The sequence below is a fragment of the Larus michahellis genome, chromosome 1 (assembly GCF_964199755.1).
Source record: "Larus michahellis chromosome 1, bLarMic1.1, whole genome shotgun sequence".
Lineage (NCBI taxonomy): Eukaryota > Metazoa > Chordata > Aves > Charadriiformes > Laridae > Larus > Larus michahellis.
The window spans coordinates 54,405,883-54,419,395 of NC_133896.1; the positions used below are offsets into that span (position 1 = coordinate 54,405,883).

Consider the following 13,513-nt stretch of genomic DNA (forward strand, 5'->3'; position numbering starts at 1 on the left):
GTGCATATCTGAGCATGCTGGCAGGAATGTGAGGAACTGCTGGGGAAGCCAGGATGCACTCTGAAATTCCTGCGTGTCCTCCTACCTGCTCAGTCACAGCAGAAGCTAGGAAGCACAAGGCCCTCCAGCTCTATCATAATGCACACGCTGACATGCATCACGGTTAGTGAACAGTCTTAGATCCTTTGAGTCACAACAAATATTAATTTTTGCAGTGTAGTAGTTTGCCTTTTGAAAAATCAGTAAATAAACAATCTGAACAATTTTACTCTGTGACCCCAGGAGAAGTCAGGGAGTTGGCACATTCCTTCTCATTAGGCAAATGACTCCTTGAAGCTTTTCTGACACAGCTTTTGGACAACAGAAGAATTTTACTTCATATCCAATCTATTGGATGACAGAAACCTTTTAATTACTCAGTTAAGTGTCACTGAAGGCCTGGAAGGACACCTGTTTTTTAATGCTCTTCATTTCCTCCTAAATTCAATACTTCTATGTACATTAGGATCATGTTACTATTCAGGGGAGCTTACTAGCTTTGCCTTTCTTACTGGTTCCTAGTGTCTATCAGGATGGAGTCTAAGAGTGGGAACTGGCATGCAGTTCCCGTCAAGTTGAGCCACAGCCAGGACTTGTAGATTCCACAGTCAGATTCCCTGAAAATATAAAACTTCATCTCATCACAATATGGAGCAAATGAATTTGGCAGCACTCTCCTTCCTGTGTGATATCCCTAGATCATTACCAGGCCAGTGCTTTAGAGCTTGCTCATCCTCTGGAAAACTGCAAGTTTATGAGCTACACCCACAGCTGATGTAATTTGCTGTAGTCGATGGATCATGCTTGTCTAGTGCTTGTGATAGTACCCTGTAATTAGGTGGCCAGTAACTACACTTTGCATACCACAGGTCTCTCAAACTTCACTGTAGCCATGGGAACTATGTTTTGCAACAGTTCTCACTCAGTTTTGTTGGTAGAAGTACACCTTACCACATCACCGTGCCAGAGTCCACCCAGGTTTTTGGGTTTGGACTTGGACTTCCTTGCACAAGGAAGGTTTTGAACAAGTCATCTCTGCAGACCTCAACAGTCTCCAGCAAGAACGCTGGGATTTTGTACACTAGTGAACAGACCCTGACCATTTCAGTGTAGTAGTAGCTGGTTTTCAGGTATCTTCCCATACAGCAAGCTTTACCAGTCTCATCGAAACAGAAGACTTGTATTTCACTTTGTACAGAGAATCCACAAAAGGATCCCAGAGACATCACCATAGACACACACTAAAAACAAAATAATAAATGCGCTGCATGGCTGATCCCGATCCCCAGTTTGAACCTGAAGCACAATGCAGCATGCAACAGCTGGGAAACAGAGCGACATTCTTCTGAAGGATGGTACTACCCTCAACAGTATTTCTGCTGAGAGATATAAGATCCAGAATAACTACTGTACATTCAGCTGATGAACAGAGCGCTCAGACAGAAAACTTGGCTTTCTACCAGGTTACATGGGCTTGGCAAAATTCCTTGCAACAAGCAAGTGAAATTCCTCCAAGGGAATCTGAGATAAACCCAAAACTCTTGAAAGGCTGTACACTTAGACATTTGCCAGAATACCTCTACTCCTTCCTCAAAGCAAGAAATCTTAGTTGTCAGAAAATGCTGCATTCCTGAGGGCCACTGAGGAGGGTCAGAACCCAATAGGAAAAAAAAGAAAAACTCAACTGCTTTCAGCATGAAATGAATGCAACTGCTTTTCAAAACAGTTTCCCAGTTACAGTCTCAGGAGTCCCTTGCCTTTGTAGTAAAGCAAGCACAGTAATTCAACAAAGCATGTTTTGAAATCATCAACCAATGAAGTTTCATCAGAATCAGTCTTCTATGGCACATACTTCACTTTAAAAAGTTTATGAAGATTCTTGAGTGTTGGGGCATTTTTCAATTTTGAAATCCCACCTTTAAAAACTAACGCAATGCTTAAGAGTCTTTAGAGTCTTAGATTTGCTTTGGTTTTTCATGTTTGCGTTTTAGCGCTACTCCAGCAAGAGTACATATTTTACCCCTGAAACATTAAATGCTGGCAATTTCTAACAGTCTTCCAGGAAACTCAGGAATATTATACACTGACTAATCTTCCCAAAGCAGATTTTAAATATTCTGGCTGGCTATATTACTAACACATGAAACAACCATTAAAAAATACTGCCCTCTGCAACAGCTTCCACAGAAGCTGGAAGAGATAGAAGGGGACAGGATGGGGGGGCTGGTCCAAAAACAAAACAACTGAAGGTTTGCTAACCCAACACCAAAGAAGTCGATACAATTTTAAATGGCTAGGGTTTGATACTCTCTAATAATCCCATTACAGCACAAGTCACGCCACAGTGGTTAACAGGAGCATTCAAAACTGTTATTACCAAGTGTGCGAATGCTTGGTGAGAAGGTGAGAAGTTCAAGAGTTGAGACAACTGCAGACTACACGAGGAGAATTCAAAGCAGCGTGTTTGTTGCCAGACATAGAATATTTAACTAGTACCATTCAGAGCACTGAAGGTGATTAATCAACAACAAAAGACGACAACAACATCATCATGTTCAAGCCAGAAAATGGAAGACAACATTTTGTCCTCTCGATGGCTAAAAGTTTTAAGGTAGATTGAAGCCAGTGCTTGTTGAGGTATCATCCTTTTTATAGGCAAAACATCTGCACGACATTAAGATGGTCCATGCCATCTTGGATATCTACATTGTTTTGGGTTTCTTGACTTTACCTGGGTAACTGCTGAACGAGACACGGCTGGTGCTAGTGTATGGATCGACTATATTGAAGTTCCAATGCTTATATATTCTCAGTGTGGCCGCATATGTAAACCAGCTGGAATGGGCAAAATATATATTCTCATATCCAGGTAGAACCTGGAAAACAGAAGGAGAAAGATGAATAATTTCAGACCCTACTATACTCTGCATGTTTTGTACTTGATAGAAACTGGGAGAACAACTTGTTTTAAGTAGTTTGATTAATTACACTGTTCAAGAGGGAGCAGTTTCTTGTGCTTTTAACTGCATACTTAACAATGAATTTCTGAAACCTCTGTAAATAATTCTTGCCTATGTGTTGTTTTTCAAATAATTAGCTGTTATTTTTCAAAATGAAACAGCTTAGGGTTTGGGGGGACACCTGCATCACGTGGTATGCTTTGTTTCCCCGATTTCCTGTTGAGTACTTGCATTTACGCATTCAGATCAGCTCTCTGCAAACATATCCAACATTAACTTCGAGCATGCTGTTTCTGTGAAAATGCCTCTCGGTGACTTTAAAGTACAGAAGCAAATGCAAGTAAATTCATTTTGAAAAGGTAAATGTATATTGATACTACATCTTTTTAAAGTATTTCCCTGGTTCTAAGATTTGTTCTTAGCTCAGAAACCTCTTGCTGTAGGCAAATGCTTGAATGAATGCTTCTCAATTTAAGGGGAATATTGTTGCTCTGGGATACATGGAATCTGTGCTGACTAGATCCTTGATAACTTTAACTGAAAACTTTAATTGCCACCATGATGTATCAGATACTTATCCTTCCCTTCCTCCCTGCTTATTTGCCCAACGTATTTGTAGACATTCACAATATCCCCTTTCAGACTTCACTTATCTAGGTGAAAAAAGTTACCCCTTTCTAGTCTCCTCTCCATGGTAGCTACCCATTCCCTAGTAATTCTAGTAGCTTTTCATTGTCAATTTCTGTGGGTTTGGTTTGGTTTTTTCCCCTGCCGTTGAAAGTGAAAGTGAGCAAAACCAGACCCAGAATCCTATAGAGGCACAAATGACGACAACTGCATAAAAGCACCTTGATTGACAGAAGTCTCTTTATGCACATGTAACATAAACAATGAAGACTCCAGAAATGCAGACTTACGATACTGCAAATCAACAGAGTCACTGGAGATTAAGTTCTTGGTGCTCACCTTGATAAGTGCAGAGCAGTGACCCATATCCCACTGATACTTCCCATGGCTTCCTGCCTCCACATTGCATTGTCCACCCCGTGCAGAATACTCAAATAATGCAGGAATGAGGTCCAACAGGTCTCCAACTGCATTCAGAAATTGGACATCAAAGATGCTCAGTGGCTGAGGAAAGGGAGGGAAGAGAGACCACAAAAAGCACTTTCAGGCAGAGAAGCATCGGGACAGTCTCAGCTGTTAGAATTTCACAGAATCACAGAATCTTCATGGTTGGAAAGGACCCTTAAGATCGTCGAGTCCAACCAGACAACCTACAATCTCTGCCACTAGAGCATGCCCTGAAGTGCCACATCTAGATGATGTCATTTCTCTTTTGCTCTCAAAGAAAGCTCTTACATAGTCTATGAAATACCTGCTCACAAGGCCCAGATGCTCAAACTCAGCACTGAATTAGGCACCTAGGTATCTTTAAGGGTCTGACCCTTATAGTAGCATTACCAATCCTAACATATCTGAGGAAAAAAGGATACCCTAGCAGTGACTTACAAAATTTTTGTGTGTCTTCGCCAACAGCATACCAATCAGTCTGCTATTACTGTGATGCTGGGGCAACAGTAAGATTTAAGGTTGAGTTTATCTAGATGCCTTTGAAAAGCCTTACACTAACAAACACTCTTATGATTTTTAATATTTTTATAAAGACTGAGATTTAAGACATCCTCATGACTGAGGAGGAGGAAACAAATGAGGGAAGCAAGAGATGTTAACAATGGTAATCAAGCGTGGAACTAGCTGAAGAGAGGAAGTCAGTCAAAAGGCACTCAGCTATGCTACCTGCTTGCAAAAACACCTTATGGTTAGAGCTAGCCAGGGTTAACTCCACACAGCTCATTGTGCAACATGCTCTTCAGAACCCTTCTCTTAATTTTCCTCTTCATAAACAAGAGCTTAACAGTAGCCTAACCTCAACCTTCAAAGACCGTTTTCTAAACCTTTCTTGTTCTTGCTTGCACCATGCCTTTAGTAAGGCAAGGTTTAAGGAAAATAAGTCAGAACACACATCACAGTAGAGCTATGAATAGTAATTTTAGAATGAGACATAATCATATAGCAAAGAAACACATTGCTTGCAATACAAATCGCTGTTATTAAACCATACAGCTGACCTCTCTACAAACCCCAATAAAAGGGAGAGAAGGACATGGAAAAAATAAACAGCACCAAACGCAGTTACTTTTTATTCAGAAGGCTGAATTCTGTATTATCCATCTGCTGTTTTGGCAGAGAGAATAACCAACAGGAAAACCAAAAGTAACGTGAACTCTAGTCCATATATCCCAGGGGAAGGAATTAAATCTTCCCACATGCTTACCAAGACAAGTGAGAGAAATAAGCCAATCTCACAACTGAAGTCATGCATTGCAGAAGGCCCTAACACCAGCTATAGCTCGAGGAAGAAATCTAAAGCAAACTTTCATCTATGTTATATTGCTTTACCTCATCATGTTTTTGCTGTAAGGACCCAAACAGGGAACAGCAAAGACCACAACTGATAAACATCAAGAGATGTATCTTGGGATAATTTTAAGCAACTCACTGGTATAAATCATTTGCAAACAAGTCTCAACAACTGCTCTGTCATTGGAATCCATATAGAGAGACTTGGAGCAATTTTTGCCCATCCAGCTGCACTTAAAGGTCTGCAAGCCCAGCACATAATGAGGAGAAGCTGTATTCCAATGTCCAATTTACACAGGCATTACTGTACCACCAGGATGGCAGCAAAGAGGATTGCATATGAGAATGCTCGGCCAGTCCCGAGACATTTTAATTGTACTTGCCATCCATTTGCTACCTGCGGTGCGTTGACCTTGGCTGGATGCCAGGTGCCCACCAAAGCCGCTCTTGTCACTCCCTTTCCTCAGCCGAACAGGGGAGAGAAAAACATAAGAAAAGGCTTATGGGTCAAGATAAGGACAGGGAGAGATCACTCACCAATTACCATCTTGGGCAATTACCAAATCACAGAATGACAGGGGTTAGAAGGGACCTCTGGAGATCATCTAGTCCAACAGCAATGAGAAATAAAACCAAACCTTAAAAGACCTTCCCCCCACCCCTCCCTTCCTCCCAGGCTCAGTTTCACTCCTGAACTCTCTACCTCCTTCACCCCAGCAGCGTAGGGGGACAGGAATGGGGGTTGTGGTCACTTCATCACATGTTGTTTTGGCTGCTCCTTCCTCCTCAGAGGCAGGACACCTCACAGTCTTCCCCTGCTCCAGCGTGGGGTCCCTCCCACAGGAGACAGTTCTCCACAGCAGAGTGCAGTCCTTCAGTAATAGACTGCTCCAGCACAGGTCCCTTCTACAGGGTGCGGTCCTTCACAACAGACTGCTCCAGTGTGGGTCCTCCATAGGGTCACAAGCCCTGCCAGCAAACCTGCTCCAACACAGGCTCTTCTCTCCACAGGTTCACAGGTCCTGCCAGAAGCCTGCTCCAGTGTGGGCTTCCCACGGCCTCCTTTGCGCATCCACCTGCGCCAGCAAGGGATCCTCCACAGGCTGCAGGTGGATATCTGCTCCACTGTTAACCTCCATGGGCTGCAAATGGACAGCCTGCCTCACCATGGCTGTCACCATGGGCTGCAGGGGAATCTCTGCTCCAAAGCCTGGAGCACCTCCTCTTCTTCCTTCTTCACCAACCTTGGTGTCTCAGGGCTGTTTCTCTCACATTCTCACTCCTCTCTTCCGCTGCAGTTGCCATCCAGGGTTGGTTTTTTTTCCCTTCTTAAATATGTTATCCCAGAGGCACTATCACCATTGCTGACTGGCTTGGCCAGCAGCGGGTCCATCTTGGACTCGGCTGGCATCAGCTCTATCAACACAGGGGAAGCTGCTAGCAGCTTCTCACAGAAGCCACCCCTATACACCCCCGCTACCAAAACCTTGCCACACAAACCCAAAACACCACCACTCCATATTCTCCTCCATAAAACCTGCATTCATTGCAACACCTACAGGTAGCTACACTGACACTGCTACAGCATCACTTAGAATTGCCTGTATATTTTTGAAGAGTTCCACGTTTCTCTGCTATCTTACGGTCATTTCAAGTCAAAAACTCAGTTAACTACCAGGAATTCCATTCAACCTAGAACAAAGGTGCCAAGCAATGAAGTTATCAATCAGAACTATATGCACAGAAAGGAGGCCAGAGAGCAGGAGTAAAGACCAACTCAAACAACGAAGCAAAGGTTACGTAAATTCTTAGGGCTCCGCTGGGTGAGACTGGGCTGCCAGCTCCCAAAGCCAACCAAAACATCAGAGAAGTAAAAGAGGAACTAGGTTGTTAAGTACCCACTAGGGTTATATTTTAATTTCCTTTTTGAGTGGCAAGCAAATTTTGTTCCAGTTTATTTCCAAGAACTCATTACTCTGCTTGGATAAACCTGGCTTTGTGTTTAAGGTTGTCTGATGCTCAGTGATATCACACAAGCAGAGTGTGCAGAGCTTCACTGGAGCCTCAGTAAAACAATGCATTCAAACAGAAGACTTGGTCGCCTGCAATGCAGGCTAAATCTGGGAATTTCAGGAATGGCCAAGAGCCCCACTTTGGGAATTACTACAGCCGATTTCCAGGATACATGGAGAAGTCTTCTCTATGAGGAGTTTAATGCATGGCCACCAGCAAGAACTAGACCCAAAAAAAGAGTGTGCATCGTAACAAGTGGATAACGTAGGGCATATTGCAATCTTTTATACACCTCCCATCTCACACAGCAGTGTCAGGAAAACTCCTTGCATGCATGGTTTACTTCCTGAAGAAAAGTGAATGAATGAGCTAAACTGACAAGTGGAGAGGTGGTATAGACATGACAAGAGAAAAAGTCCTTTTGCTAGAATGTGTGGCTCCTCCTTTTAAAGGTACCATCCTGAATAGCAAAAAAAAAAAACCAACCAAAAAATCAAATTGAGTTTGAGTTACATCAGCTGTAAGGAGACAAACTTAGAAAGGGGAGCAGACAGGAGAGAACCAACATAAAGGCTTGTCTACATGGGACATTAAAACAGACGTTATTCTGTAACAATTGTTTTCCAGTAACTTCCCCATGCGTGAGTATTCTCAATACAAAATAAGGAAGTCCAAATAGAGATCTGTCCTAGAATCACTGTACTACTTAAAACTCTGACACCACCTAATTCAAGAGTAATTTCCCTGTGTAGACAAGCCCAAGATTAATCACAGCGTTGGTAGAGCATTAGGCAGATGAAAAGGCTTAATGTTCTTTGAGTGCCCCTCCTTCAGAAATTGTCTTGGAAAAAGGGTTGGGTTTGTTTACCGGATATAAAATGTTGCTAAACCAGATGGAATAATGTCACACTTTAACATGAAAATGTATTCAGATTTTGACATCATTCTTACTGATACCTGTAAATACGAAATTCAAAATACAGAAGTTCACAACATACATTGCCTTCATGCAGGTTTCAATGGAAGCACCTACCTAAAATAGCCCTGCAGGAAAACTGACTTCATGCAATTAAAAAAAAAGTTTAGAACAGTACGCTACAGAACATATACGAATAAAAAAAATAAAAATACTAGTACTACTATCAAACAGTTCAGAGTCCAAAACAGATTTTCTATCTGTAGTAAGGCTCAGTTTATTTGTGGCAGACACAATGGTTCGACAATATTCAAGTGAAGCAGACCTGAAGTCTAGGGGAGAAAAGAAAAATGGAACAGTTCAGTGTGGCCTGTATGCACATAATGAAACTCTCCTTTAAGCACTGTGTGTATTTGGCATACCTGCAAACTACCATGCATTGTACAGGACAATGGAAAGTCAGATCTTTTCACTTGTCTTCCTCAAATAAGTGCACACCAACAAATCCACCAAGTGTAAAACTCCATCTGCTTGCAAGTTTGAAAAGGTATGTGTAGTGACGGTATGAAAACTTGACACATGAGATGTGCAAGATGAAAAGCAGATTAGCTACCGATACAGCTTGTTACCATTCTACTGAAAGGGAACAATTTTGCTCAACTTTGCCCAGTGCTCAGTGTTGAAGTTCACAGACTTTGCAAACACAGTCCCGTTTCTCCATCTTTTGACCCATCTTTGTTAATCAATCAACTTAGTGCTCAGGAGAGCACAGCATTCATGTACAAGCATTGCTGGGGAAGGGGGAGGAAATATAAGAACTTTGAAGTCTATCTCCTCCTCTCTTCCCCATATCTCTGATCTTTTGGAAGTCAGAGGGAAAACTGAGGCTTCCTAACCTTTCTTCTGCAGTGTTTAGCCTTCTTTGAAGCTTAGGACACTGTGGGAAACTTGTTCTTTGCACAGAAAGATTAATTACGGAGTAATCAGTTGTATTTAGATGTGTGCATATTTTTTCCCCCATAGCAGTTAGAACATGAGGCAACAAAATACAGCCTGTCACATGTTGGGTTTTGGTTTGGGTTTTTTTGGTTTGTTTTTTTTTTTTTTTGGGGGGGGGGGGGGGGGGGGAATGTGTGATACAAACAGAAAATAAAACCACCACACAACCCACACATGAGATACTCTCAATATTTCTAATGTTCATTACCACCATGAATGTAAACTACTGCACCACTGGAGATCAAAAGATAAACTTTTGTTCCCAATGATAATAATCCTAGAGACAATCCATATAATAGAAAGGATTATTTTTTCAGTGAAACAAAAGTAGTAGCTACCAAAGGAAAGAGGAAAGAAGAGACTCTCAAAGAACTAAGGAAAACATCCAACAGGAATGAGATTTGCTTTTAAAAACATGCATAATTTGTTCTGGAGGCTTTCAGTAACAAGTTTAATTATTTTTAAGGTGAGAAATGAGTAATGGTACTAGTAAATACTTGCTACAGTAGTTGTTGCCCAAAGAAAGATCAAAACAACACTGGATGAATTGAACCAAAGTATAAGAAATAAGAAAAAATGTCATCTAATAGGTGAATTTATTTGCCAAACATTCTACTTACTAACAATCTAAGGGATTAAATAAAAGAACCTTTTTAACATGCTTGTAATATGTACTGCAAGAGCACAGTTGAAAAACAGCCTCTTTGGAGGGCAGATGTTCTTTAATCACAGGGGAAAAGGAAGATACTGTTGGTCTTCTAGGGTTTTTTGTTTGGTTGGGTTTTAGTTCAGTTTGGTTTTTTAAGTGCCAACAGTTTGCAGAAGCTGGGTTGATCCTCAGGTACGTGGAGGTGTCAGAACTAGAATACTAGTCAGTAACGTTGCATCTGCACCTGCTTTTATTCTCTGTGTAAGCTCAGAGCAACAATCTTCAAGGTCTTCATTTCCTGAAGGGGATCCTAACAGCAGTAAATACATACACAAATAGCTCCGTTGTAGCCTAATCTCCCAGAAGTATTTGAAAAGTAGCATGGCATCCAACAAACTGAACAGCATGTACTTTTGCAGAGCTGTCAGGTATCATGCTGATGCCAAGCAAAACCAAACATGTAGGTGCAAAAGCAGCTGTCCAAACCGCACTCGAAGGCAAGAGAACTGATGTTAGCTTACTGGCTCTGGCAAACAGAGGAACCTGCAGCACCATCTCAAGTGAGAAACACATACATGGGGAAAATTTTTGCTTTTAATAAGAAGATGTGATCCCAACACAGGTGAAAATACTAAAAGCCGAAATTGTGAACGGCATAGGAAGGAGTCAAAATAAATCCCACCATCTGCTCCAGGCATGTTTGGGAAAAGAACTCTGTATATCCACTGCATATAATTCAAAAATAGAGGATACAGATATTTCAGACTGAACCACATATTTGAACTTTCATTAAATGCACCATTTTTATATAGGCATGCTGTTGAGATATCTGAGAAGAGGATTAAGAATAACTTTGTCACTTCAGAGGTCAGTGCTTTTTAGTATTAAACACACAGTTAAATAAGTATCAGGGAATACACTTGGCAGGTAGGACGTGACTATTATAAAGAGATAGCTCAGGCACAAACTAGCACTTTCCCCTCCCCCCATCTGAATCTAAAGGATTCTGAAGCACCCAAAAAAAAAAAAATATGAGCTTTGTAGGACTCTTCAGATACAGGTGTTATGAGAGGGAATTTATGAGTTCTTTTCCTAGAAAAGGGTTCTTAGTATCTTCCCTATAACTCAGGCCCATCAGGATGCATCTCTCCATTACTGTGAACAGTCATTTCTTTTAGTTTGAGACAATTCCCCATTGATGAAAGCACCAGAGCAAGTTCTACATCAGAAAGATGTGCACTTTTACTAAAACCCAACTGTTTATTATTTAGCACTCCCAACTTCTCTAAATTCTTGATATGGTTAAATCAAGACAAAAAGGGGTCAACTACAATTACTCGAGTTCTCCCTCTCACATTGAGCGACCTATTAGACATTAGACTTAAGGACAGCACTGTAATTACAATAGCTCTGCTGGAGTTAAGGGAGCTTTGCTATTGCACACAAGCTGATGATCTGAAACACAATTCTAATTGAATTTAGGGGAAAAAAACCCCAAACAAACAAAAAAAACCCATCCCTATTTGGCCTGCCACAGCACTGACCACGTAATTCGTAATGGGAGACTTAGAAGACAGAAAAGAAGACATTTAGCAACATAAAACATAGTCCAAAATAGAGAAGCTTTTAAGAATTGAAGTCTGATGCTTGGAAATAAGAATGAAAGCTTTAATACACTCCCTACATGCTGATTCATGCTGTTGCAGCTACTCTTTATACCTAGAAGGTCATTTGCTCAATAACAATTGTAAAGCGACAACAGCAAGCACTTTACAAGTGTGTCTCCTTCCAACATCCACACATGGATACAAAAGCCACCCCCAATCTAATCAGCATGTGAGCACACAGGGTTCCAAGTCCAGTGCAAAGAATCTGTGGTGACACAGCCCAAGTGCTCAGTCACAATATCTACATTGAACAGCCACTGAAGTATTTGTAGCATGGCATGCAGAATGAGCACTTGCCACTAGTTATCCTCCTTTTTTTTTTTTTTAAAATACCAGATTCCCTTCTCCCATCTTTGTTCTCTGACATCCCATCCCCAGCTACCAAAAAAGAGATGCAGTAATCTTACTGTTTGTTTGTGCAGTTTAGCCCACTCGAGGGCTCCCATGTACAGACCATCCAACTGTGCAATAATATAGCCAGCATGCCTCCAAAAGGGGTCATCCTTATTATTTCTGATTTGTTGTCTTGTCCATTGATCTTGTTTCCTGCAGAGGAACAAACAGGTTGGGATTTTCTTGGTTTTGTTTTAGGGTATAATTGATAATGCAGGGAAGGGACAAATGTATTATGACCCAGATGATTTAACCTTCCTAGTTTTTTGAGGCAAATCATGCTTTGGAAGTCCTGCAGACATGAGTGTTACATCCTCTGGGTGTAAATGTTCAGAACCATGCAACATACCCTACAGTAACGTACCTCTACCAGACTTCAGTGTCAAAGAAAGAGTTGGAGTCCACCTCTGTGAGGGACTCTGCTACATCAGATCTAATGACCCCTTACTGTCAGTAAAGGGAAACAAGCATTTGATAGGTCAGATGAACCATTCCCTTTTAAATGCTTATTTAAGGATGAAATAGACTGACTTTTGAAGAGTCTATTTCTCTCCCCTACATACAAGTGCAACAAAGGCATGCTGGGGAAAAGGTGGATGGCCAAACACAACCACGCTATGTGCCAAATCCAACCAAGAGGTTACTAGCCAAATAACCCAGGTTTAGAGCATGAGGCAACACAAAGCTAAACAAACCCTAGCGAAAGAGCAGCCAACATTATACGGATCTCCTAGAATTCCCTCCCTTTGCTGTGCTCAAAGTGCCACAGAAGAACCACAGCTGTCAGAGTAAGTCTGGACCAGATTGCAGTTTCATCCATCCTCCAGTATCTATCCATTATGTACGGCAGCTAAAAAAAAAAGAGAGAATGAACCTGGCAAGGAAGCCAACTCTTCCAGCAGTCTATGGGTAACAAAACCAGCCAGATTTAGCTTTCTGGAAGTAACAAGATGCAAGAAGTATGTCCGAGATAACGAGGATATGGTCAGAGCATTCAGGGCTAAACATTTTCAGGACAAGTGCTAGTGAGTAAAGCAGCGATGCAGGAGTCCAGGATACAGAAAAATGATACAAGGCCACCTACTATTCCCCTACCCTCCAACAATGCATCCTGGGGGACACAGCTGCTATGCTGAGTCATTCTGGAAAAACAAAACCTCATGCACATTGATATGGTAGCTAGCCCATTTTTCTCACAAGGACAGCTGAAGAACGACAGTAAGGTTTTTTCTGTTCTTTTTGGATAAGATAAGAATCAATCAACTTATACATGTGCACCAATAACAGAATTAGTCAGATATATAACATAAAGCTGAAAAAAACAGTTCCCAGAAATTACTAGAGTTTCGCAGAAGTATTTGTAATGGAAGAAAACATAAGTCTAGGGTGATTTAAATAAGCACTAATCACAGCTGGATTTCCCAGTACCTGGCCTGGTTCTTCTCCCACTTGT

The 13,513-nt window shown here is 41.4% G+C and overlaps 1 protein-coding gene across 1 annotated transcript in view; it reads right to left on the bottom strand.

Annotated features, from left to right (window-relative positions):
* The window catches only part of PLBD1 (phospholipase B domain containing 1), a 42,115-nt gene that overhangs the window by 12,235 nt on the left and 16,367 nt on the right, over positions 1-13,513 (bottom strand). The window contains exons 4-6 of the mRNA XM_074577258.1: positions 12,075-12,213; positions 3,966-4,130; positions 2,771-2,915 (exon numbers count right to left, since the gene is read on the bottom strand). Coding sequence (XP_074433359.1) covers positions 2,771-2,915; positions 3,966-4,130; positions 12,075-12,213 — 449 coding nt within the window. The remainder of the gene's footprint in view (positions 1-2,770; positions 2,916-3,965; positions 4,131-12,074; positions 12,214-13,513) is intronic.